At 49.3% G+C, this 27185-nt stretch overlaps 1 protein-coding gene across 6 annotated transcripts in view; it reads left to right on the top strand.

Annotated features, from left to right (window-relative positions):
• The window catches only part of ZMYND8 (zinc finger MYND-type containing 8), a 159566-nt gene that overhangs the window by 7371 nt on the left and 125010 nt on the right, over positions 1–27185 (top strand). The window contains exons 1-2 of one of the 6 annotated variants that reach the window (XM_079945628.1): positions 25502–25539; positions 26216–26449. The exons of 1 other annotated variant lie outside the window; for it this stretch is intronic. In XM_079945628.1, the coding sequence (XP_079801754.1) occupies positions 26436–26449 (14 nt within the window). In that variant the 5' untranslated portion in view covers positions 25502–25539; positions 26216–26435. Of the gene's footprint in view, positions 1–10145; positions 10498–25501; positions 25540–25784; positions 26450–26876; positions 26899–26937; positions 27082–27185 lie in introns of those variants that run through there. 4 more of the 6 variants (XM_079945646.1, XM_079945632.1, XM_079945634.1 and 1 more) reach the window with 4 other exon arrangements.

A 27185-nucleotide genomic window follows, 5' to 3' on the forward strand; every position in this document is an offset into this window, starting at 1 on the left:
CTCTGTGTGAGTCTGTCTCTGTGTCCAAATTTCTTCTTCTTACAAGAACACCAGTCATATTAGATTATGACCCCCCCTAAAGACCTCATTTTAACGTGATGACCTCTGTAAAGACCCTATCTCCTAGTAAGGTCACATTTACAGAGACTGGGGTTAGGACTCCAATATATGAATCAGGGGGTGGGGGTGACACAAATCAGCCCGTAACCATAAGTATAGGAAGAGAAACAAAGCAGGGTGAGAGGAGAATGGAATGATGGGGTGGGCTGGGGGTGCTATTTTAAACAGAATAACCAGGGAGGTGATTCCTGGGCAACAACCTGAATGAAGGAGGGAGATGCCAAGAAGTATATGAGAAAAGAGCATTCCAAGGAGAGTGAATGGCAAGTGCAAAGGCCCTGAGGCCTGAGGATTTCAATGTGGAGAAAGAACAGTGGAGGCGCATCACGGAAGGAGTGGGGTGAGCTGCGAGGGTGGGAAGGAGAGGACACCAGAGAGATGGGGCTTGGAGGACAGAGCGTGTAGAGCCTGGGGGCCTAGTTTCTTAACTCGTGCAAACTTCCTTCTCGAGCGGCTTGTTCCTGTCTGGTCCTGTTAGAGTTACAAGTTCAGTGGCCCCCACTTCTACAGTATAGAAGCTTATTAGTGTTTTAGCTGGACGGCAGCCAGCTTTCAAAATATTTGGGCAAATAATTTATTGACGTGAAACTCGCTTAACATTAACCATTTAAAGTGAACAATTTGGGGACTTCCCTGGTAGTCCAGTAGATAAGACTCCATGCTCCCAATGCAGGGGGCCTGGGTCCAATCCCTGGTTGGAGAACTAGATCCTGCATGCATGCCGCAACTAAGAAGCCCGTATGCTCCACTGAAGATGCCGAGTGCCGCAACCAAGACCCGGCGCAGCCAAATAAAGAAATAGTTTAAAAATTAATTGCTTTCGGGCTTCCCTGGTGGCGCAGTGGTTGAGAGTCCGCCTGCCGATGCAGGGGACACGGGTTCGTGCCCCGGTCCGGGAAGATCCCACATGCCGCGGAGCGGCTGGGCCCGTGAGCCATGGCCACTGAGCCTGCGCGTCCGAAGCCTGTGCTCTGCAACGGGAGAGGCCACAGCAGTGAGAGGCCCGCGTACCGCAAACAAACAAACAAAAAAATTAATTGCTTTCTAAAAAAAAATAAAGTGAACCATTCGGCGGCGCATGGTATATTCACAATGCTATGTACCCTCCACTTCTGTCTGGTTCTAAAGCATTTCCAGCACTTTCAAGTCACGGTACAGATTCTAACTTCACAGTGGGGTGGAGCCCCAGGCAGATTCTGATCCGAAGAGGGACCTGATCTGACTGTCACCCTGTCCGGAGTGTGGAGAATGGACTGTGGCCTGAGCAGGGGCGGAAGCAGGTCCGTTGAGGCAACTGACACCCTCACCCAGGCAGGCGGGAGATGGTGATGGTGTGGATTGTGTATGGTAGGGAGCAGGGAGGGTGCTGAGGAGAAGCTGGACTCAGATTGATTGATTGATTTTTATTGGAGGACAGTTGATGTACAATATTGTGTTAGTTTCAGGTGTACAGCAAAGTGATCCAGTTATACATATGTATTATGTGTATATATATATATATACTTTTTCAGATTCTTTTCACTTGTAGGTTATCACAGAATATTGAGTATAGTTCCCCGTGCTATACGGTAGGTCCTTGTTGGTTATCTTTTTTTTTGGCTGTGCTGCGCGTCTTGCAGGATCTTAGTTCCCCAACCAGGGATCGAACCCACGGCCCCTGCAGTGGAAGCGCAGAGCCCTAACCACTGGACCACGAGGAAGTCCCCCTTGTTGGTTATCTATTTTTCAGATTTATTTTGAAGTGAAGGGCTTAGGATCTGCTGGTGGGGTGTGTGTGTGTGTGTGTGTGTGTGTGTGTGTGTGCGCGCGCGTACATGTAAGAGAGGAGACAAGGATGATTCAGGCTTTTTTCTTTAAATTGTGGTAAATATACACAACATAGATTTACCATTTTAACCATTTTAAGTTCAGTGGCATTAAGTACATTCTCATTGTTTTTATAAAGATTATTTATTTATTTAATATTTGGCTGTATCAGGTCTTAGTTGCGGCGAGTGGGCTTCTCTCTAGTTGTGGCGTGCGGGCTCCAGGGCACATGGGCTCTGTAGTTTGCGGCACGTGGGCTCTAGCTGAGGCTCTCCAGCTCAGTAGTCGTGGCGCTTGGGCTTAGTTGCCCTGTGGCATGTGGAATCTTAGTTCCCTGACCAGGGATTGAACCCGTGTGCCCTGCATTGCAAGGCGGATTCTTTACCACTGGACCCCCAGGGAAGGCCCAAGTACATTCATATTGTTATACAACCATCACCACCATCCATCTCCAGAACTTTTTCATCTTCCCAGAATGAAACTCCAAACTCATTCAGTGTTCACTCCCCATCCCCCATCCCCCATCCCTCCACAACTTGGTAACTACCTTTTTACCTTCTGTCTCTGTGAAGTTGCCTGTCCAGGTCCCTCTTATAAGTGGATCACACAACATTTATCCTGTTTCTGCCTTATTTCTCTCAGTGTGATGTCTCCGAGCTTCACCCACGTGCTAGCACGCACACTCCCAGGTCCTGGGCCAGGAAGTGTTTCCATCTTCCGGAGTCTAACCTCCTCAGTGTCCGCTGCCTGGCAGGGGCCTCCTGGTACTTTCTAAGTTTCGAAGTCTGACTTGTCCTTCCCAGCTCAAGCGTGACCCACTCCAGGAAGCTCTCCTTGGATGTCTTTAAAAGCAGGCCTTGAGGCTTCCCTGCTAGCGCATTGGTTAAGAATCCACCTGCCAATGCAGGGGACACGGGTTCGAGCCCTGGTCTGGGAAGATTCCACATGCTGCAGAGCAACTAAGCCCGTGCGCCACACCTACTGAGCCTGTGCTCTAGAGCCTGTGAGCCACAACTACTGAGCCTGCATGCCACAACTACTGAAGCCCGCGTGCCTAGAGCCTGTGCTCCACAAAAGAAGCCCCGACAATGAGAAGCCTGCACACCGCACAGCCGCCACTCGCTGCTACTAGAGAAAGCCCGTGCGCAGCAACGAAGACCCAACACAGCCAAAAATAAATAAATAAATAAATAAATAAATAAATAAATATTTAAAAAAAAAAAAAAAGCCCGCGCACCACAATGAAGAGTAGCCCCCGCTCGATGCAACTAAAGAAAGCCCGCCTGCAGCAACAAAGACCCAACACAGCCAAAATAAATAAATAAATTTATTAAAAAAAAAAAAAATACCGGGACTTGGTGTCAGAAAGAACAGTGTTCACGTCCTGATTCTGCCGTTTACTTGCTGGGCACCACTGGCTGAACTTCTCTGGCCCCCAGTTTCCCCATAGCTAGCTGGAGACAACAAGCGCTCCAAGCCTAGGGGATTGTCCTGACATTTACAGGAGATGACGCTGCTTTGCCTAGCGTAGAACAAATGTCACCTGTTCCTATAAGCTTGTACATCCAAACTCACCCAATTTCTTGTCCCCAAAACCTCCAGTATTCTGTGTCTGCTACTCAGTGGATAGCAGATGTGCATCCTGCCATTCTTACTGTTCTCTAGCTTTTAATCTAATTCCCATATTAACTTTTTTTTTTTTTTTTGCGGTATGCGGGCCTCTCACCACTGCGGCCTTTTCCCGCCGCAGAGCACAGGCTCCGGACGCACAGGCCCAGCGGCCGTGGCTCACGGGCCCAGCCGCTCCGCGGCACGTGGGATCCTCCCGGACCGGGGCACGAACCTGTGTCCCCTGCATCGGCAGGCGGACTCTCAACCACTGCGCCACCAGGGAAGCCCCCATATTAACTTTTGACTTCATCTCCTTGCACTACATGCTAGGGATTTTTTTTTGTCTTTTTTTGTTTTTTGCGGAATCTCTCTTTGCATGTCCTAAGGGCTGAACTCTGAGCGTATACAGTGTGAGTTTGGTAAATATCTATTCTGCTGATATCTTCTGCTGTCTTCCCAGCAGGCCTGCCATAGTTCTATCAGAAGAAGGAGCATCTGTTCCTTAGAATGTCCAGCCCCAGGCTGTGGACTTGCTCCAGAAGTACCCAGCCTCCTCAGGTCTCAGAGATTGTCACCCCAAATCTGCCACCACCCCAATACATACAAAAGGAAACTCCTAAAACATTGCCTTCACGTACCTCTCTCATACGATCGATGAAGTAGCATGCACATTGGCAATGTGGCAAGAACATCCAATTTTCAAGGGATTTCCCTGGTGGTCCAGTGGTTAGGACTCCGTGCTTTCACTGCCAAGGGTGTGGGTTCAATCCCTGGTCAGGAACTAAGATCCTGAAAGCCAGACTTCCCTGGTGGCACAGTGGTTAAAGAATCCGTCTGCCAGTGCAGGGGACACGGGTTTGAGCCCTGGTCTCGGAAAATCCCACATGCGACGGAGCAACTAAGCCTGTGCGCCACAACTACTGAGCCCGTGAGCCACAACTACTGAGCCAGTGAACCTAGAGACCACGCTCCACAACGAGAAGCCACCGCAGTGAGAAGCCAGTGTGCGCTGCAACGAAGAGTAGCTCGCTGCAACTAGAGAAAGCCTGCACGCAGCAATGAAGACCCAACACACCAAAAATAAATAAATTAATATATATATAAAAAAGAATATATATGTATAACTGAGTCACTTTGCTGTACAGCAGAAATTAACACATTGTAAATCAATCATACTTCAATAAAATATTAAAAATAACTAAATAAATTATGATACAGCTGCACAATGGATACGACTCCTTAGCCATTTAAAAAGAATAAACCAGGGACTTCCCTGGTGGCGCAGTGGTTAAGAATCCACCAGCCTGGGCTTCCCTGGTGGTGCAGTGGTTAAGAATCTGCCTGCCAATGCAGGGGACACGGGTTTGAGCCCTGGTCCGGGAAGATCCCACATACTGCGGAGCAACTAAGCCCGTGCACCACAGCTATTGAGCCTGCGCTCTAGAGCCCGTGAGCCACAACTACTGAGCCCACATGCCACAACTACTGAAGCCTGCACGCCTAGAGCCTGTGCTGCACAATGAAAGAAGCCACCGCAATGAGAAGTCCACACACCACAAGGAAGAGTAGCCCCTGCTCGCCGTAACTAGAGAAAGCCCACACCCAGCAATGAATACCCAATGCAGCCAAAGATAAATAAATAAATAAGTAAATAAATTTATTTTAAAAAAAAAAAGAGTAAACCAGGTCTCTGGCTGTGGATAGGGAGCAATTCTCCAAGACAAACTGATGAGCGCAGAAAGCAAGGAGCAGAGCAGTGCAGGGGACGTGCCACTGTTTATGTCAACAGAAAGAGGAGGGGGAGGGTCTCATGCTGGGGAAGATGCACAGGTGCTTTCTGCTAACTGGTGCTAGTCGTTGCCTCTGGGGAGGGCAACAAACGATCAGGGATGGGAGGGAGACTTAGTTTTTCCCTGGATACCTTTCTATATTTTAATTATTTGCTATTTCCCTGGATATCTTTCTATACTTTAATTCTTTACTATGTGCATTCATTTCCTATTCAAAATCATTTAGATTAATACATGCATTATATCGTTGCCAGGAAGCACGAAGGTTTTGGACCTCATGCTAACAGCACGTGCCGTTCTTGAAAGGTTGAGAATTCTGTCTGTTCTCTGCCGAATGATGTCAGCAGAAGCTGAGCGACCTTGAGCGTTGATTTCAGCGGTGGTGTCTTTACAGAAATGCTCAGTCGGCAACAATCGCTGGCCCCTGTAAGGCGTTTACAGGGCTGAGAGCCTCTTTACTTATCATGATCTCATCTCCCTGACAGTGTTGGGGGTAACTGGGGCAGGCAGGAACTTGTCCAAGGTCACACAATTAGGAAATGCCGTAGCCAGGATTGAATCCACATCTCTTTCTCTGCTTCTTTTACATGGCTTGAAATGCCTGTCTTTTAAGGATGTCTCAGACTTTCCATGAACAAAGATGATATCAAGTGCTCCTGTGTGATGGTCACCTGTGACCACCCCGTTGCTAAGTCCAATCAATGGTCAGTTATCAGGCCTCGGCCAACTTGCCCGATCAGGAGCATTTGATGAGTGGTGGACGCCTTCCTCCTTCAAACATTTTCCTACCTAGGGTTCTAGGAAGCCCCTCTATCCTCCCACCTCGCCGGAGGCTTCTTGGAATCTTTGTGGGCCAAATGGTCCAACCATGGAGAGCCCCAGGGATTGGCCCTTGGACCTGTTGCTTTAAATTTATTTATTTTATTTATTTTGGTCTGTGTTGGGTCTTCGTTGCTGCGCGCGGGCTTTCTGTGGTCGCGGCGAGCAGGGGCTACTCTTCGTTGCGGTGCGCGGGCTTCTCATTGCGGTGGCTTCTCTTGTTGCGGAGCACGGGCTCTAGGGCTCTAGGCGCACGGGCGTCAGTGGTTGTGGCACACAGGCTCAGTAGTTGTGGCTCGTGGGCTCTAGAGCGCAGGCTCAGTAGTTGTGGCGCACGGGCTTAGTTGCTCCGCGGCATGTGGGATCTTCCCGGACCAGGGCTCGAACCCGTGTCCCTTGCGTTGGCAGGCAGACTCTTAACCACTGCACCACCAGAGAAGTCCCTAGACCTGTTTATTGTCCCTTAGAACCGCCAGTTCTAGGTGATCTCATCCCCTACCATGGCTTTAAGTCCCATGTATGTGCTGATGCCTCTCTAGCCCAAACTCCCCTCCTGCACTGGGCCATCCAACTGCTTCCTCGGCCTCAGCTGGGTGACTGGGAGTCCCTCCCCCCCTCTCGCTTCCTCCCACTGCCTCCCCATCTCGGCCCCTTTGACTCCACCCTCCAGCAGCTCAGGCCCCCAAACCCTGAAGTCATCCAGACCTCTCCCACCCCACACGAACCCTGTCAGCTGGACTTTCCAAGCGGATCTAGAATCTTACCCCTTCTCTCCATCTCCTCAGTCTCCACTCTGGTCTGAGCCACCTTCACCTGGGGCCTGGAATATTCCAACAGCCTCCCCAGTGGTCTCCCTCCTTCTGCCCTCGTCCCTGTCATTTTGTCTCTTTTCAGCCCCACAGCCAGAGGTGATCACTCAGGACAAGTCAGTCTGTGTCTCTTTCTCTCTGCTGACAAGCTGCCAGTGATTTCCCATCTCATCTAGAGTAAAAACTGAGCTCTTGTAAATGGCCCCAAAGGCCTTCCTGTTCCTCCCTTCCCTGGTGCCCTCTCATCTCCTCCACCACTATTTCCTCCACTGATGTAAATCCTTCCAGCAGGGCGAGCCGAGCTCCCTGCCATTCCTCCAACATCCAGCACCCAGCACCCAACACATGCAGGCGTCTCTCAGCGCGGGGCTTCCTCTTCCCTGTGCCTTTGGGCTTCCCAGCGTCATGCTCTGGACCTTTGGGGCTGGCTAATTCGCTTTGTCTTTGGGGGCTGTCCTGTGCATTGTAGGACGTCAGGGCATTCCTGGCCTCTACATACTAGCCACCCATAGCATCTCCGTATCTCCAGAAATTTCCGAGTGTCCTCTGGGGGGCAAAATCGCCAGGCTGGGAACCAGGGCCCTACCTGTAACATGCTCCCCAGACATCCCTGTGCCTCCTCTCTCATCTCCTTGGGGTCTCCACTCAGCTGTCATCTCCTTATGGAGGCCTCTGTCCACCCCAAACTCCCCGTTTCCCTTCCTGCTGTATTTTTCCCCATAGCACTCATCCCCATTTCCTGTGTATTATCTGTCTCTTCTCGTTAGACCTTAAATTTCAAAAAGCCAAGGATTTTTGTCGGTTGCATTCATTGCTGTATCCCCAGCACTTACAGCCAAACCTGGCACACAGTAGGCACTCAGTAAATGCTTCTGGAAGAAACAAATCCATGCCAGGCTTTGTAACAGATGCATGAACGTTAGACCTTGACCTTGAGAGACCTGCATCCCAGGGTGGGTGCTGGGAGTAAACAGACAAATGAATACATGGTGTGGTAGTAGGTGGTAGTAAGTGCAAGGAAGAAAAGAAAGCAGATATCCTGGTTTCCCAGGCTGCCGTGAACAAGGTGCCACAAACTGGGTGGCTTACAACTACAGAGATTTATTGTTTCTCTGTTCTAGAGGCTAGAAATCCGCAATCAAATTGTCGGCAAGGATATGATCCATCCATCTGAAACCTGCATGGGAATCCTTCCCGGCCTCCTCCTAGCTTCTGGTGGTTTCCCAGCTCTCTTGGGCATTTCTGGGCTTGTAGAAGTCTCAGACCAATCCTCCGTCTTCACAAGGCCTTCTCCCTGTGTGTCTTCACACCGTCTTCCCTCTGTGCATGTCTGTCCAAATGTCCCTTTTGTATAAGGGCACTACTCTTATTGGATGAGGGCCCACCCTCACGACCCCATTTTAACTTGATCTCTGTAAAGATTCTATTTCCCCAAAGGCCGCATTCTGACCTAGTGGAGGATTCATTATGCTTCTTGGTGGGGGAGACAAAGTTCAGCCCCTATCAGCAGGGCACGGGATGAGAGGGTGCTGGGAGGGCCTCTGAGTTGATGGCATTTGAGCAGAGTCCAGAATGAAGAGAGGGGGTGAGTCCTGTGGCTTTCTGGGGGAAGGGCATTCCAGGCGGAGGGAAGAGCCAGGGCAAAGCAGCATAATCAGGGTACCTACCTCACAATGCTGGGAGGATTCAATGGCTTAATATCTGAAAAAAGTTAATTCTAACCTCACCTGGAGCACAAAAAAAAAAAAAAAAAAAAAAAAGAAAAAAAAGAGTTAAGAGCCCTGCTGAGTATATAGTTAGCAAGCAGTTAACATGAGTTATTATTATTATTACTATTATTATTATTCATCAGAGGAATAACAGGCTCTGGCTCGGTGTCTACTCTGGACTAGGCAGCCTTCTAGGGCTGGGGATCCAGAATGAACTAGCCGGACAGCGACCTGTCTTCCTGGGGCTGAACACCTAGCTGGGGGAGACAAAGAGACCAGCAAGTCAACAAAGAACAACCTATGGTGTGATTGCTGACAACCACAGGGCTCAATACAACAGGGTGAGGTCATAGAAGGTGATTGCTAGGTGGGGCTGGGGCAGTGCCACTAGATAAGGCAATCAAGGAAGGCCTCTTAGAGGAGGTGACCTTGGAGCTAAAGTCTCTTTCCTCCAGGGGATGTCCGTGGAGAAAGGTCCACTGGTCAGGTCTAGATCCATGACTAGGCTGCCATTGGTCAAGGGGGCGGTGCCCCAAAGGTGAGAATTTAATGAAACTAAGAAGACCTGCAAGTCACTTCAGGTTAATTACAAAGAGCATGAATGCTGGTCAAATTGGTCTCAGACTCCAGACTTCTTTTATCATCCCCCGCGGCCATCCCATCCCTACCTCCGAATAAAGAAAACATTGGTGAGAAATAGAAAATAATTCCGTAAGTCAGACCCCAGTGTTTATGTCGGACTTTAGGTCCAGGCGGGAGCAGTTAAGAACAGGTACCATGGTTGCCCCTGCATACCCGTTGGTGACTCTCAAAGAGAGTTAATCCATGTGGCCATCAGGTGGTTCCATATTCTCAGTGGGCTCTCTGGGTTGAATTCAACACAGCTCCTCAGATACCCTCGCAAATCCTTTTCTCCTGAAAATTCCTTTATCCCCTAATTGTTTCAGGGCAATTTGCCACAGGTGGGAAAGTATGGGGTGTCTGATGAACGCAGAATGCAACTGTGTTGGATCACGTTCTCAGAAGTCCTTTTTTCCCAGGTAGAAAGCAACCAAGGTGGCTGTTTTGACATTCCCATGGTCATGTTTCTTTTCTTCTGAATCTGCATTTTGTCGTTTTGCTTTGTTTCAGAAAAAAACCTGAAATCTGCCTTAAGCTTAATCCCTCTCCTCTCCCCCCACCAACCCAATGTAGTTGGGGCTATGGAGAAAGTACAGAAAAGCAGACCTGGGTTCCAGGTCCACAGAATGGAGGGAGAGAGAGAGAGAGAGAGAGCACGAGAGAGCGCGCGCGCAAGCACACAAGAGCGTGCACTGTCTTACGTCATGAGGACTCCGGTGGATCTGTATTCACTCATTCCACAGATATTTATGGCGCACCTCCTGAGGACCAGGCACTGTGTTAGGCTCTGGGAGTTCATCGTCAGAACCAAGATGAGTCCCTGCCTTCCTGTAGCTTACAGTTTACTGTACGTTCACATCTGACGAACAGCCAAGAAGAGCCTTCCAAAGACCGGGGACTTGGCTTCTTGGCCCTCCCACTGATTAACTGTCCTCAGTTTTCCTCTCTGTTAAATGGGTCCAGCCACTCATGCTGTGTAACACAGAAGCTTTGTGGTGAGGCCCTAGGAGATGACATCCAGTAGAAGAAGAGCCTTACTGGTTGCTCTTTATGGCATCTGTATTGGGTGCTAAGAATTGGGTAGCTCATTTTCTTGGAGTCCCACCTCCACCCTGGGTGGCTCATGCTGTTATCTTCCTTACCCAGAGGCAGAAGCAGGTCAGAGGGGCTGAGTGACTCTTCCAAGGAGGCTCAGGACTCCAAAACAGAAAGGTAAGGAAGAGAAGACCCTGCTGGGGAGAGTCTGATGGGACCAGAGAATTAGGGGTGCCGGATTAAATACAGGATGGACTTAGACTATAAGACTGTTCAAACACAGTTCCACTTTAATTGGGTGTCCTCTATTTTTGTTTGCTAACCCTGGCCACCCTACAGAGGTTCTGATGTTAGGCTGATGGAGGCCTGGGGTATGGCTGGGACAAGAAGCGCTGGGGTGAGTCAGGGCTCTTGGTCCTGGTGACCCGGGGAGGTGGGAGATGGGGAAGAGGGGTCGCGGGGGTGTGTGTGCCGGTAACAGCAGGGAGAGGGGCAAGGATGGGAACACCCAAAACCCAACTAACTTCCAGCCCCAGGGTAACACCTTTTTGCCTGGGGGCCTTCAGCTCCTCAGCTGCTCCTTTGTTTGAGCTGCTCTCGCGTGAATTCTGAGTAGTCAGTTTAGGTTGACCTGCCCCTGCACGCAGCTCCTCCGGCCACACCCACTTTTGCTTTACCTACCGATCACTGTAGCTTCCTTTTGTAACCTGGTTACCCCCCTGGCTGAGTTCAGTTTTCCTGACTCTTAAAAGTTGAGTTTCCGAATTCTTTGACGTGAGCACTGCGGGTTCAGGCGTCCTTATGGCTGATTCGTTCAGCCAGTCCTTGTTCAACATTCACCAAATTATTTTTGAGCACCTACTGTGTGAGAGGGAGGTACAGAATTGAACAAAACAGACCCTAACTAAGAAGTCAATGATAAGAATTTATATCCAGTTATTAAACTTGTATTAAGTATTCATCTATGATTGCCATAGCAGCATGAGGGCAACAAATAGCAAGGGGCAGTCTGATTTATTGGGAAGTGAGTCCACGAAGGGTACCCTGAAGAAATGGATTTTGTGTTGGGTTTTGAAGGATGAGTAGGAGTTACCTGATAACAACAGTGATAGTTAAGTGGTGCCAGACACTGTGCCAAATAAACACTATTACTAAAGGAACTAATTTACTCCTGTCAACACTAGGAGAGGCCCAGAGAGGTTACGTTACTTGCACAAGGTCACACAGTGAGTGAATGGCAGAGTCAGAATTTGAATCCAGCCAGAAGCCTAGCTGGCTTCAGAGCCTCCCAAGCTGGCTGGGGTCAGGCTGGAGCTGAGACCCAAGCTGAAGTTGGGGAAGGGAATCCTGCAGACCCCAGAAGGCCCAGTTAAGAATTAAAGACTTTGGCTTGAGAACAATGGGAAACCTTTGAAGGGTTTTTAGAGGTGGGGGCGGGAGATGGGGGTGTGTCCTGGTCCAAATTGAAATTTCAAAAGATCCCTCTGGCTGCTGAAGGTGGGGGATGGGAGCAGACTGGGGCCTGGGGGCTGGTGGGAGGCTGTTCCCTTCCTGCCCAGATAATAGCTAATGGTGGATCTGGAGCGGGCCACTAGCTCCGCAGAATGGAGTTACGTGGCCGGAATCTACAGTGTAAGACGCTCATAAGGTAAATCCCACAGGGCTCCGGGATGGGAGGTGGGAGAGGAGAGGTCAAGGGTAATGACCAGGTTTAGGGCTTGCAGAACTGGCTGGGAAATACGAGGTTTGGTGGCCTGAGAGCATCTGAGGATTGAGTGTTGGCCAAATCGCCCAAGTCTGGGATTTCTGCTGGGGCTTTGGTGTGCTTTTTTGTTGGGAAATTGGTTTCAGATCACCTTTGAGTGTTTCCGTCTACATTAGTTCCTTTTCTCCAAAGTATTTGTTTCTTGGAATATTAGAGGCTGAGAGGGCTTAGACTTCATTTTTCTTATGAATGTCTTCCTTTTTTTTTGAATGTCTTCCTTTTTCAGACGAGTACGTTAATCTCTCTGCGCCTCAGTTTTCTCATCTGTAAAATAAGGTTAATTATAGTGCCTGACTCAGAGTTGTTGGGAGGATTAATTAAATGATACATAAATTGTGCTTTGTACAGTGCTTGGACGTGGTAAACTCAGTAGGTGCTGGCCGCTCTTCAAGGTAAAGATGCTGCTGCAGACGCTGCTATCTTATGACCAGGAGGGAGGTGGACGCAGGGGCGGTTGTAGAAGGAGGTGAAAGCCCATAGAAGTGACTCCAGGGCTTCCCTGGTGGCGCAGTGGTTGAGAGTCCGCCTGCCGATGCAGGGGACGCGGGTTCGTGCCCCGGTCCGGGAAGATCCCGCATGCCGCGGAGAGGCTGGGCCCGTGACCCACAGCCGCTGAGCCTGCACTTCCGGAGCCTGTGCTCCGCAACGGGAGAGGCCACACAGCGAGGGGCCCGCGTACAGCAAAAAAAAAAAAAAAAAAAAAAGAAGTTACTCCAGCTACTCAGCAAGCACATGTTAAGCATCCTTCTGTACCCAGTAACAAGCAAACTGTTTAAACAGTGTGCACAGAAGCTCAAGGAATTTATAGTCACTCAAATGAACAAACATTGAGAGAGTCCTGAGTGCTGGACCTGCTCTGGACTCTGGGGTGACAACTGTATATATGAAAACAAGTTTCCTGCCTTGAAAAGCAGACACAACACTTAACTTTAGAATGTACTAAGTGCTGGGAAGACAAACCGTTGTTTGAACCTGATGCAATGATCCCAGAGAGCTTCCTGGAGGAGGTGACATTTGGTCCTGGCTTTGAAGCAGAAGGAGCAGGCGCAAAGGTCCTGAAGGGGCTTGGAACTAGTTTGACAGGAGACAAGTGGCACATTTCCAGGACCCCAAAGTAGGTAGGGTGGCTGGAGTGCAATAAACAGTTGAAGGGGAGAACTATTTCGTTTACATTTCTATGTATTGCCATAGACGAGATTCCTGGTGGTCAACTTTATTTGTATACAAATTATAACTCCATACTGTGCAAGATGGTTCAAAATCCAAATCAGGGCCATGATTGATCTACTGAAGATCTTGTAGAGAAACTACAAGTAAGAAGAAAATGCCATTCATTGGACAAATATTTATAGAGTAACTACTATGCCCCAGGACTATGCTAGCCTGGAGAACACTAGTGAACAGATTCACAAAGCTCTTTCCTTTGTACACAGACAAAAAGTAAGTAAACGTAGAAATAAGGTGCTTATGTGTGGTGCTATGTCCTAGGAAGGAAATAACAGGTGATGCCCCAGAAATGTAAGGGAGTTGGCATCAGATAGGTAATCAGAAAAGACCTCTTGGAGCTTAGAGATTTAGGGACTAGCCTGGAGAGGGCTCTGCAGGCCTTGTTCAGAGATAGGATTTTCATCTGAAAGGGGATTTGCAGAGGTTTTCTGTAAAGGACGAGATAGTAATTGTATTAGGCTTGGAGGGCCATATACGAACTCTTGCAACTACGCGACCCTACCACTGTAGCATAAAAGCAGGCCTGGACAATAATAAGTGGGTGCCCGAGGCTGTGCTCCAATAAAACTTTACTTACGGACACTGAAACTTGAATTTCCTATAATTCATGCTTGCGGTACGCGGGCCTTTCACTGTTGTGGCCTCTCCCATTGCGGAGCACAGGCTCCGGACGCCCAGGCTCAGCGGCCATGGCCCACGGGCCCAGCCGCTCCGCAGCACGCGGGATCCTCCCGGACCAGGGCACGAGCCCGTGTCCCCTGCATCGGCAGGCGGACTCTCAACCACTGCGCCACCAGGGAAGCCCCCATTTTACTTTTATTTTTTTGGCTGCACTACGCAGCATGTGGGATCTTGGTTTCCCGACCAGGGATCGAACCCATGCCCCCTGCCTTGGGGGTTCAGAGTCTTAACCACTGGACTGCCAGGGAAGTCCCTCAACCATTTTAAAATGTAGCAAAACTTTTTTAGCTCCAGGGCCAGACAAAAATAGGTGGTGGGCTGGATTTGGCCCCTAGGCTGTACTTTGCAGACTCTTGTTCTAAAGCCGTGGGAACCCGTTGGAGGGTTTTGAGTCAGGGAATGAAAAAGTGTGATTTAAGAGGGAAAGGTATGAAGACATGGTGTGATGCCAGAAAGTGGATGTAAGGAATCCATTCCAATCGAGCAATCAGTCATTCAACAAACACTGACTTCCCATGATAGTCATGGTGCCACTGGAGAGGACCCATGATCTGTAAATCACAGTTCTACACTGTGGACTTATAACAGCAGGAGAGATGCAAGAGCAAGACAGAAATACTGAAAGAGAGACACAAAACAAAAGTTGCATTGAAAAACAGCAAGGTGGCAGACAGGTGGCTGGAGTGCAGTGAGCCAGTGGCAAATTGGTAGGAGTTGAGGGGAGGGTATGTGGAAGAGTTGTGATTTTATGCTAAGTGGGATAAAAAGCTGTGGAAAGGGGCTTCCCTGGTGGCGCAGTGGTTGAGAGTCCGCCTGCCGATGCAGGGGACTTGGGTTCGTGCCCCGGTCCGGGAAGATCCCACATGCTGCAGAGTGGCTGGGCCCGTGAGCCATGGCCGCTGGGCCTGGGTGTCCGGAGCCTGTGCTCCGCAATGGGAGAGGCCACAACAGTGAGAGGCCCGCGTACCGTAAAAAAAAAAAAAAAAGCTGTGGAAAGTTTTTTAAGATTGTGATAAAATACATGTAATGTAAAATTTACCATTTTACCCATTTTGGAGTGTACGATCCAGTGGCGTTAAGGACTTTCACAATGCTGTGGAATCACCACTCTCTAGCTCCAGAACTTTGTCATCACCCCAAAAGGAAAAGCCCAATACCCGTCAAGCAGGCGCTTCTCATATTTCCCCTCCCCCACCCCCAGCATCCCTCAGTGTTCTTTCTGTCTCTATGGGTTTGCCTCTTCCGGGTATTTCATATAAATGGAATCATACAATCTGTGGCTTTTTGTGTCTCGGTTCTTTCACTTAGCATAATGTTTTCATGGTTCATTCATGTGTGTATCAGTACTTCATCCCTTTTTGTAGTTGAATGATATTCTACTGTGTGGATACACTGGATTCGTTCATCCATTTGTCCGTTGATGGACTGTTGGTTTGTTTCTACCTTTTGGCTGTTGCGAACAGTGCTGTCCACAGAAAGTTCTGAGCAGGCAGGTGATATATCTTGTTAACAGGATCCCTCTGGCTGCTGTGTGGAGAAGAGCCCAGAGAGGTTAGGAGGGGAGGCTGGAGATCAATTAGAACAGGATTCCTAGTCTTGACTGCGCAGGGTGAACCTCTGGGAGGTGAAACATGCACTCCCGCCGAACTGGAGCTGAATCCCCAGGTGATTCTAAAGGGAAGAAGGCTGGAGGATTGGTAACCACTGGGAAGAAGCTGTTAGAGGTCCTGTGGGTGAGCAGGGGCGATGATGCTGATTGAGGGGATTAGGTGACAGGCAGAAGAGCCAGGTTCAGAACACACTGGCGGGAGGGCTGGGGAGGGGGGATGGGACGGGGAGGCGGGGGCGGGGGCAGAATGCCCAGGTTTCTTGCTGATGGTTTGTCTTTTTTGTTTTTTTAATTTTTGGCCGTGCGGAGGGGCATGCGGGATCTTAGTTCCCCAACCAGGAATCGAACCCGTGCCCCCTGTAGTGGAAGCGCAGATTCTTAACCACTGGACCGCCAGGGAAGTCCTCTCTTGCTGATGCTTTGGATGAGGGTGTGTGCGGAAGTGGGGAGTTGAGGGTGGGAGTTTCAAACGACCAGTGGAAGGGTGATTCTGTTGACTCGGGTGGGGAGCCTTTTGGAGGAGCGGTTTGGGAGAGTCTAGAAGATGGGCTCGCCTTGTTCACTGGGAGGCCCCAGGAGCCCCACGCTGAGGAGTCACAGGCAGGGGACGTGGGCTCTGGTGTTGGAGGAGTTGGGGAGCTGAGAAGCCTCTCAGGTGAGAAATCAGGAAAGACCCTCTGGACATGAGGTGGCGCCCAGGGTGGCTGTTATGTCAACAAGCATGGAAAACGAGCCACGGAGCTTGAAAAATAGAGAGATGAGGCGGGCAAGTCAGGTATGGAGCCAGATAAAGGGGTGCTGGTGGGAAAGTCAGGGTTGCATTTAGTTAGTGGAGAATTGTTGAGAGTTTTTGGAAAACAGCAGTGAAAAGGATCGTAGCCAACGTCTGCTTTGAATGCTTTGTTTAATGGCAGGTGTTTTCATACCCTTTATTTTTACCTTTTTTAATCAATTTTTTAGAGTTGGAGGATAGTTGATTTACAATGTTGTGTTAGTTTCTGGTTAATAACAGCAACACGATTCAGTTATACATATATATATTCTTTTTCATTATAGGTTATTACAAGACATTGAATATAGTTCCCTGTGCTATACAGTAGGACCTTGTTGTTTATGTATTTTATTTATTTTATTTGTTTCTTTTTGGCATGTGGGATCTTGGTTCCCCGACCAGTGATGGAACCCGTGCTCGCTGCAGTGAAAGCTAACCACTGGGCCACCAGGGAGGTCCCTATCTATTTTATATATAGTAGTTTGTATCTGACAATCCCAAACTCCTAATTTATCCCTTCATATCCTTTAATTCATTTACTGTTCAGTACAACTTTTTGAGATAGGAAGTACTGTTCCTGTTTTAGAGGTAGAGAGCCAGGTGTAGAGAGTTATGGAAATTACTTGGGGTTTTGTCACTAGACAGTGACAGACATAGTCCCAAGGAGCTCAGGTCCTGAGTGTACATGTTCCAGGGGTTTCTCATTTGGGGTAGACTTGGAGATGGTGTGCACAAGGTGTGGATGTGTGAGTATGTGTGGAAGGGTAAAGAGTGTTCTGGAAGATTTTGCATCTGAGTAACGGAAGGATGACAGAGGAAGCAGTGAGCCTGTGTCTCACTTCTCCATGCTCAAGTACTGCAGCCGCACTTGGACTTCTTTTGTTCCCCTGAAACACCAAGCTCCCAAGCTCAGGCCTGCCTCAGGGCCTTTTTATTTGCTGCCAGCTCCACCTGGAAGGCTCCATCTTCTTCAGCGGCTTTGTCACAGCCTCACTGGAAGCCTTCCCCCACCTGTCTAAAGCAGACCCCCCCCATCCTGTCACTTCCCTATACCCTCACCCTGCTTTGTTTTTTCTTCAGAACATTCATAATTTGATATTTTATGTTATTCATATATTTAATAGCTCATTACCTCTTCTGCTCCGCTGTCAGCTCCTTGAAGACAGGAGCAACAGACAATAGATCTTAGAGGTACAAAAAGGGCTCCCTGCATATTTGTAGACCACCTGGGTCCATAGCAAGGTGCCTGCCCCGGGGAGAGGTTGGATCTGGGTAGTCAGATTCGGAATCTCCTGTGGCAGCAGATGAAATGACTGCATGAAAAGGTCTCGAGGAAAGAAAAAACGTCTAACATTTCTTGAGCCCGCATGCTGTGCCTGTGTTAAATAATCCTCCCAATGTCTCTTAGGCGAGGACTATAATCCCCACTTCACAGACTTGGAACCAGAGGCGCAAAAACATGAAATAACTTGCTCAAGTTCTGTACGTAGGAAGGGAGGAATCTCGGAATGGACCCCTCTCCCCCAACAGGCTGGCTCTGGAGCCCAGATGAGGAGCATCGTTGGCTAGAAAGACAGAGCGGAGTCTGGAGTTAGAGGTGTCAATGCAGATGGAGAGCTGGTTGCTGGGAGGAGCAGTGGTTTGTAAACTCGGAAATGTCCAGCATCAAACGTTAGCGAGAGGTCAAGTGGACCCAGTACTCACTAGGCTTGTTGAAGTAGATTCTTGGAGGTCAGTGATTACTTTTAAAAAATTACTGCTCGGGGCTTCCCTGGTGGCACAGTGGTTGAGAGTCCGCCTGCCGATGCAGGGGACACGGGTGCGTGCCCCGGCCTGGGAAGATCCCACATGCGGCGGAGCGGCTGGGCCCGTGAGCCATGGCCGCTGTGAGCCTGCGCGTCCGGAGCCTGTGCTCCGCAACGGGAGAGGCCACAACAGTGAGAGGCCTGTGTACTGCAAAGAAAAGAAAAAAAAAATTACTGCTCAAAAATAATACAAATATAAAATGAACACATCAGAGATCTTGTCTCACTCATTATTAATAAGGGTACTTGTAAGGTGTTTTGATCAATTCAAAGGTGGATTCAAAGTACTGCAAGCCTAAGGTAGGAATGCTGAATTTACAAATAGATGCAAAAACTGGCAAAAACTCAGTTCAGTATCCACCAGGCAATAATCAATTGCATTCCAGGGGATTACATTTGCATTTCTATGAAGAAGAGTCATTAGCATAACTATTCATCTTCTGCAAGTTACAGAGTTGTAAATAGCTCCAGAACCCTGAACGGGTGCAGGTAACCTAATGGGGAAGCTCCCCAAGCTCCACGTTAATCTTTTTTTGCCCATTTCCCAATTTTTCACAATTTTCCTAATATTACATTTATTAATTTATTTTTGAAGAAGTAATATATTCGCATGGTTGCAATTCAAAAGTTATAATGGTGAACACAACATTGTAAATCAACTATATACTTCAATTAAGAAAAAAAAGATAGGGTGAAGTCTCCTCCCCGCTCCTGACCCCCAGACACCCAGGACCCCTTAGAGGCAAACATTGCTAGCAATTTCTTTAGTATGCTTCCGAGAGATTCTGCGCATAATAAGCAAACGTGTTAAGAAAAAGATAGATACACACAGGTTTGTCTGTTTAAGAAAAACAAATGACATTATATTCCATGTTCTGTTCTTGTGTTTTTTAAACTCAACAATATGTCTTAGAGATTGTTCCATAAAAGGGCTCCCAGATTCTTTTTTAAGATTAAAAAAACCCGGGAATTCCCTGGTGGTCCAGTGGTTAGGACTCAGCACTTTCACTGCAGTGGCCCGGCTTCAAGCCCTGGTTGAGGAACTAAGATTCCACAAGCCGTGTGGGCTGGCCAAAAAAAAAAAAAAACCTGCCAAAAAAAAATCATTTATGATTATTTTTATTGCAGTATGGTTGACATACAATGTTTTACTAGTTTTAGATGTACAACACAGTGATTCAGCATTTATATGCGTTGTGAATTGATCATCACGGTAAGTCTAGTTACAATTTGTCACCATACAAAGTTATGGCACAATTATTGACTATATTTCCTATGCTGTATGCTACGTCTCTGTGACTTATTTTTATTTCTTATTTTTTTTTACGCGGGCCTCTCACTGTTGTGGCCTCTCCCGTTGTGGAGCACAGGCTCCGGACGCGCAGGCTCAGTGGCCATGGCTCACGAGTCCAGCCGGTCCGCGGCATGTGGGATCTTCCCGGACCAGGGCACGAACCCATGTCCCCTGCATCAGCAGGCAGACTCTCAACCACTGCGCCACCAGGGAAGCCCTCTGTGACTTATTTTATAAATAGGAGTGTGTACCTCTTAATCCCCTTCACCTGTTTTTCCAACCCCCCATCCCCCTTCCCTCTGGCAACCACCAGTTTGCTCTCTGTATCTGAGTCTGTTTCTGTTTTGTTTTTTTGTCCCAGATTCTTTTTTCACAGCTGTATAGTATTCTGTTGTGTAGCAGGACCATGTTTATTTAATCACTCCCTTATTATCTTTTTTTTTTTGGCCGTGCCATGTGGCATGTGGGGTCTTAGTTCCCTGACCAGGGCACGAACCCGTGTCCCCTGCATCAGCAGGTGGACTCTCAACCACTGCGCCACCAGGGAAGCCCTCTGTGACTTATTTTATAAATAGGAGTGTGTACCTCTTAATCCCCTTCACCTGTTTTTCCAACCCCCCATCCCCCTTCCCTCTGGCAACCACTAGTTTGCTCTCTGTATCTGAGTCTGTTTCTGTTTTGTTTTTTTGTCCCAGATTCTTTTTTCACAGCTGTATAGTATTCTGTTGTGTAGCAGGACCATGTTTATTTAATCACTCCCTTATTATCTTTTTTTTTTGGCCGTGCCATGTGGCATGTGGGGTCTTAGTTCCCTGACCAGGGCACGAACCCGTGTCCCCTGCATCAGCAGGTGGACTCTCAACCACTGCGCCACCAGGGAAGCCCTCTGTGACTTATTTTATAAATAGGAGTGTGTACCTCTTAATCCCCTTCACCTGTTTTTCCAACCCCCCCCATCCCCCTTCCCTCTGGCAACCACTAGTTTGCTCTCTGTATCTGTTTCTCTTTTGTTTTTTTGTCCCAGATTCTTTTTCACAGCTGTATAGTATTCTGTTGTGTAGCAGGACCATGTTTATTTAATCACTCCCTTATTATCTTTTTTTTTTGGCCGTGCCATGTGGCATGTGGGGTCTTAGTTCCCTGACCAGGGATCGAACCCGTGGCCCCTGTATTTGAAGCACAGAGCCTTAACCACTGGACCACCAGGGAAGTCTCTAATTACTCCCTTACTGTTGGCATGGTGATTTCTGAGTAAATAGTTAATTGAAAGGCATTAAGGAGTGGTGAGTAGTGAGGCAGAAGAGACTGGAAGAGAAGTTTTCTTAGTAGAATTGTACTGTTAATAGTTCCTACCTGAGTTTCATCACCTAGCAAATGGGATTGAAATTGATCATCAATTCTAATGGTGCCCACCTTACAGAGTTCTGAAGGTAAATGGGTTAGTTCACGTAAGTTGCTTCTAACTGTACTTGACACAATATTTGGAACATGGTAGCTATCAGTATTTATCATTATCCTCCTTGGAGAGTTTTTTGTTTTTTGTTTTTTTTTTAAACCACAACTTAAAAAAAAAATTTATTTCTTTATTGACTTTTGGCTGCATTGGGTCTTCGTTGGGTTGCGCGGGCTTCTCATTGCAGTGGCTTCTCTTGTTGCGGAGCACGGGCTCTAGGCTCGAGGGCTTTAGTAGTTGTGGCTCTCGGGCTCTAGAACACAGGCTCAGTTGTAGCACACGGGCTTAGTTGCTCCCTGGTATGTGGGATCTTCCCGGACCAGGGCTCGAAGCTGTGTCTCCCGCATTGGCAGGCAGATTCTTAACCACTGCGCCACCCAGGAATCCCAGATCTGACTTGTTTTACAAGGATTCCTGGCTGCCTCTGTGTGTGTGTGTGTGTGTGCGCGCACACACACACACGTTTGCAAGGGCAGAAGCAGGGGACTCAGGTAGGAGAAAGGTGCAGCCACCCAGGTGGGAGATGTTTAATTGAGCTCTAATACATATCGGTCACAGTGTTAGACTGAGGGCACAACGGTGAAGGATTCAGACCAGGTTTTGCCGTGTTGAAGGTCTCAGGCTAATGCAGGGTTTCTGAGCCTCAGCCCTGGTGACATTTGGGGCTGGCTAGCTCTCTGCTGCGGGGGCCTGTCCTGTGCACGGTAGGGAATCTAGCAGCATCCCTGATTCTCACCCTCTCGATGCCAGTAGCACCCGCTAACCCCTCCTCCAGATGTGACAACCTAAAATGACTCCAGACACCGGCACTGGTCTAGTGGGAGACAGAAACAAACAGAGCAAATAAATATGTGCGCTTCTTTCCATAATGGTAATTGCTAGGATATAAAAAGAGCAGGTCAGGGGAGGTCCCGAATCTTTTTTTTTTTTTTTGGCTGCGCCACGTAGCTCGTGGGATCTTAGTTCCCAGGCTACAGATCGAATCTGCGCCTCCTGCGGTGGAAACGCGGAGTCTTAACCACTGGACTGCCAGGGGAGTCCCTCTTCTTCCTTTTGATTTGTGTTTTCTTGCGTCACTTACATCTCTTCCCACCCACACTGCCGCCATCTGCTTGATGGTCAAGTACCATCTCCTCCCCTCTTTCCATCTGCCCTTCCTTCCCTCCCTTCTCCATTAGCGTAATCCTGCCAATCCCTCCTAGAAAGAAGAAAAAAACAAAACAAAAACAAACTTCTAGAGGACACCTCTTCTCAAGGCAGGGACGAGTCCTAACTGCCTCTTTGTGGCTGTAACATGACTCGGTCAGCTCCGTGCTCTGAAGGTGAGCCCTTCTGTCACCGTGCCCGAAGTTGGCCTGGGTTCCAACTGGCCAAAAGGAAACAAAACAAAACAAGATATTTAAGACACTTCCCGGCCTCAGTCCCGGCCGTTTCACGTAACGGACAGAGAGGCCTGTTGCTCGCTGAAGGCAGATAACTCCAAGTGTGCTTATTTTCATAGTCAGCAGAACAGACTATCTTGGGATGCAGCTTGCCGAGGCTGCCGCTCTTGCTGCTGGTCTGGCTGCGGGCCATTTCAGTGGGGCCAGGCCTCGGCCAGTAAGATGCCTGGGGAAGGGAGGCTGGGGTCAGCCCTTTGCTCTCCTTGGAGGCCAGCTTTATCGCTGAGACACTCTGTCTGGCTTCCTTCAGACAGATTCTATCCCCAGATTCTCTCTGACTCCTGGAAATATTGAGAGACACGTATTAATCTATTTTTATGAGCTCATGGCTTATTCATATCACCACGGAACCTGCTTATTTAGGCCCTGTGCTGGCTTTGCTATCCAGAGGCACAATGGTCGGATTGTTTTCCTTTCACTGAAGCCAAGGTTTCCCACCTCGGCACAGTGGACGTTTAGATCACATAATTCCTTGCTGGGGGCTGTCCCGTGTGCGGTAGGACGTTTAGCAGCATCCCAGGTCTCTACCCAGTAGGTGCCAATAGCACCTCTCCACCCCAAGTTGTGACGACCCAAAAGTCTCCAAACATTGCCATCTATCCCCTGGGGGGGCAAAACCACCCCTGGTTGAGAACCACTGATTTCAAGGAATTTTTATATTCCTGATTTTAGAGATGGCAACGTGTCCCCCTCGACATCTTGCTGGAGGTTTGTAGGGAGAGAGGAGCTTTCTCTGGGCCTTTGAATGATCCTGATCTAAAGATCTCCCAGGTTCATCATTCAGTACTTAAAACATTGCTGAAGGAGTCCAACTCCTAAAAGAAAACACAGTTCATGCAGTTGCCGTTAGTAGATTTCAGCCTTGTTTCTGCTCTGCTGGGTTGGGCTTCTCATTTCTTTCTTTAGAGGCAGGCAAAAGTACAGGGTTTAGGGATGTGGAGTCGTCGCTGGGTTGGAAGTCTGACCTCCGGCACTGGCTTGCTGTGTGACCTCGGGCAGCTCACTTCACCTCTCTGGGCTCAGTACCAGCTCTCTAACAATACTCCCTACCTCATGGAGTCAGTCTGTGTAAAGTGCTGATTTAGCCAGTGCCAGGCACGCAGAAGCTGCTGGGACTACTCTGTGCAGCGGGGGTTCGAGAGGGGCAATCTCTAGATTGAGGCCAGCAGCATTTGGTTTTCTTTATTCCCTGCTTATCAGCCACATTCCATCAAACCCAGGATTGGCCCTTAGTAGGCCTGCCTTGGGCAGCCTTTTTCAATCCGTGTCCCTCCCAGGATTCCATCTGCCACCATACCTTTGTCTCTGTCCCCAGCCGAATTGCTGTTTTCTAGATAACCTCAGACCTACCCGAATGCCAACAGCATTCCTCAAACAGAGCAGAGCTGCCAGAATAAGCCGCCAGCTTCCTGCTCTTTGCCCCAGAAAACATTTCAAGTGATCAAGTGATCAGGGGGAGGGGAAGAGGGAGGGGGAGGATGCTGCAGTTGCTTATGCAACCGGCTTTAATCTGGGGCTAAAATCCAACACGCCAACCAGCGCCGTATTTTATTTCCTCGTGGGCTTGGTCAGGTAGTTGTACACGAGATCCGCCACAAACTCATGCTATTTGTCCTCCCCAAAGCAGCACCAACAGACACAAACAGTATCCCTTATAGGATGGTGGTGCCGGGCCGCTGCCCCGCACTGCCGGGAGGGAGAGCGCGGTCTGATTAACTCTGACCTCCTGTCCCCCGTTTGGTCTCCCCGTACACGGTTCCACCCCCAGGAAGAGGAGGCCCCCTCCCTCTGGTGAGGCCCAGGCCTGTTGTCCTGAATGCTGGACCCCTGTCAGGCCACCGAGTGTCCCTCCCTGCGTCCCGGCCTCCTCAGCCGAAAATTCAGCAACAGCGGCTACAGAATCCTCTGCCTTTTCCTAGAGCCTGGGCCCTGCCCCTGCGGTACAGTGTGCTTGCATTCCTGCCTTGCTCCTGTTTGATACAAGTTCCCAGCCAGGAGGAATTTATGTACACACTGTGGGCATCTGTCGTCCACGTGGGGGTGGGCAGGGTGAGCAGGGCCTCAGCTCCACCGTTTTCTTTGTGGCTTCTTTGTGGCAACGAACCGTGTGGGATGAGAAAGCCCACGAGTCCTAATTTTAGGAGGAGAAGGGGAGACTTTATTGGGCCATAGTTTTACCTCCTGGCATATGGCCGTGTCACCTCTGGAAGCTTTCTCCAGCCTCTAAAGAATGGTGTTTTATTTAGCTTCTGTTGTTCCCGCTTGCTGTTTTTTAAAAAAACCTTGCTAATTAAGCACCTTGTCTTTAAAAAAAAAAAAAAAAGCATCAGCAAGTGAGCACGGATGCTTTAAGATCCTTCTGGATTTGCTTTTTCTTTCTCAGGCTACAGACCCACAACCAAGGCAGCCTGACGGAGGAAACAGGCAAAGACCTCCTAATACTATTGAAATGGGTGGAATTATAAGCAGTTCTGCAACAGTAGTTAATATTTTACTGGGGAGCAGTGCCAGAGAGATGGGGGTGGGGTAGAGCTGTGTGTGAAATAGCTGTTCCACCTGCCTTTGGGGACCCGAAGAAGCCGTTCTCTGTGGAAATAAATTTAAGCAAGAGTCCTTACAAAGCTCATGGGATTTTCTGCCACCGAGGGCCCAGTTTCCCAGGAACATCCTTACAGGGCTGGTTGTGTGGCAGGAAGGTCTAAGCAGTGGGTGTAGGCCTGACTAATAATGGGGGTTCTTGTTCCCTGGCTGAGTTTGACATCTTTCTTTCTCCCTCTGGATTTAAATGGCTTCTCAGCCCGAGAGGCACTGCCTGTGCCCTGGATTCAGAAGGTACACGCCTCCTTGGGAAGCCAAGGCGAGAGACAGCGGCTCTCTCTCTCTCTCTCTCTCTCTCTCTCTTTCTGCATCTGCCGGGAGAGCTGCCGCTGGTATTTTTCCACAGGCCTTTTCTGCGCTCTCAGGGCCTAGTTTTTCCCAGCCAGGCCCAGAGTCTGAGAGAGGGTTAATAGGCAGGAAGCTGAAGCCATCGCAGACTAATACGGAAGTCAGATTTTTGTTTAACTGACAGGTTTAGCAGGCCTCAGCGCTGGGGGAGGGGGCTGGGAGGGGAAGGGAAGTTTGTAGAGCTAGGCATGTGGCCTGCTAGGAGCGCCTTTGGCTTTTCTTAGGGTAAGGATGGGGAGGGGGGCCCCCTGGCATCCTGGCAGGGAGGCAGGAACCCATTTTGCTTTCCTCTGAGCTCTGGCTGGGGGTGGTGGGGTGACGACAGGTTCGAGTCTGGGCTGGGGCAGGCAAGTGGCTGTCTGGTCTGCTTTGTCCAGGAGGCATTTTGATAATGACGATGCAAACTTGACCACTGGGTTCCCCTCCTCCCCTCTCAGCCCGAGTGCTCTGTCCTCTGGGAAGCCAGGGCTGCCCTGGAGTGACTTGGGGGGCTCGCCTGGCCCGTCCGGTTTGCCTCAGAGGCCTGGCTCCAGCTTCTTTCTCTTGCCCCCTGGGCTGTTTTCCCGGGCCTCCCTGCTCTTTGGCTTCACTTCCCCGCCCCCCGCGGGTGGTGGGGAGAACATTCTGCTGGATTGTTCTAGAAAAGAGCCAGCCTTCCTCCCAGCGAGAGGGCCGTTTCCGTGGGGGCAGATGAGGGTGAGCCCTTGCAGCTCACCCCCAAAACTCTCTTGCCTGTGGCCTCTGGGCCTCAGTCTTTGCTGGAGCAGGTCAGGCTGGCTGCACTGGTTTGCTCGTGCCGCGAAATCTAGCCAGGGTGTGGGAGAAGGGCGACTGCGGGCCCCTTTCGTAAGTTTTTCTTGCTGCAAAAGGCCTAGCTTAGCCTGTCTTTTTCTATGCACAGGATGGCTCTTGCTCACCAGAGCCTCACAAAGATAATCGCTCAGGAAGTGTTTCAGCCAATCCGGGGCCGCCTTACACTCCGATTTGCCGGGGCAGCCAATCGGGGATGAGCTTTTATTAGGCGGCCAGATCATCAAGCCGAAGTGCCAAACCCTTTTTCTGTGAGAACTAGGAGCCTGTCCTCCATGTTTTATAAGTATTGACATTACACAGTGTTAACAATGCATCCACAGAGGTAAGCTCGACTTTTTAACCATCTTTTCTCCCCCTCCCTCTGAGACATCCGCATTGTGGGCGAGCAGTGTGATTTCTCTGTGGCTGTCTGTGCCACAGTCACCCCTACAGCACTTAGGTTAACTTGGAACTGTTTAGAGAGATTTTTTTTTTTTTTTTTTTTGCTTTCTTGGGTCACATGGCTAAGTAGCCATTAGCCAGAGCTCGGTTTTGCAAACTGGTAAGGGCCTGGCACACCTTTTCTTCCACCAGGACATGGTGTTTCTAGAAGAGTGTGAAGCTAGATCCTGGTATTGCCAAAAAAGAAGCTTTTTTTTTTTTTCTCCCCCCTCCTTCCTCTCTCTTTTTCTCTCCCTCTCTCTCTCTTTCTCTGAGCAGTTCCCCCCCCCCTCCCCCTTGCACTCTTGTCTTCTCTTGTGTCACATGCCTGCTGGGGGAAGAAAATGGAAGGTAAGCAAGCAGGCTCCCTTCCAAGGAGAGCTCATGGCAGACAGCAAAGCAGGCAAGTTCACCTCTCCAAAGAGGTGCTGGGAAGGCTGGACTCAGTTCTGACCAGAGAGGACGTGTGTTTGCAAAAGAACCAAGCCCTCAGCAGAGCAGTGCTAAGGACAGATCCTAGCTCCTGGGGCCTAGGTGGGTGGTGGTGACTCCCCATGGTCTTTTCTCTTCCTACAGGGTTTCTTCACTTGAAACTACATTGTTCAGCCTTTTTTCCTGACTTCTATTGATACAGAGTG

This window comes from Stenella coeruleoalba, assembly GCF_951394435.1.
Source record: "Stenella coeruleoalba genome assembly, chromosome: 15".
In the NCBI taxonomy this organism is placed as follows: domain Eukaryota; kingdom Metazoa; phylum Chordata; class Mammalia; order Artiodactyla; family Delphinidae; genus Stenella; species Stenella coeruleoalba.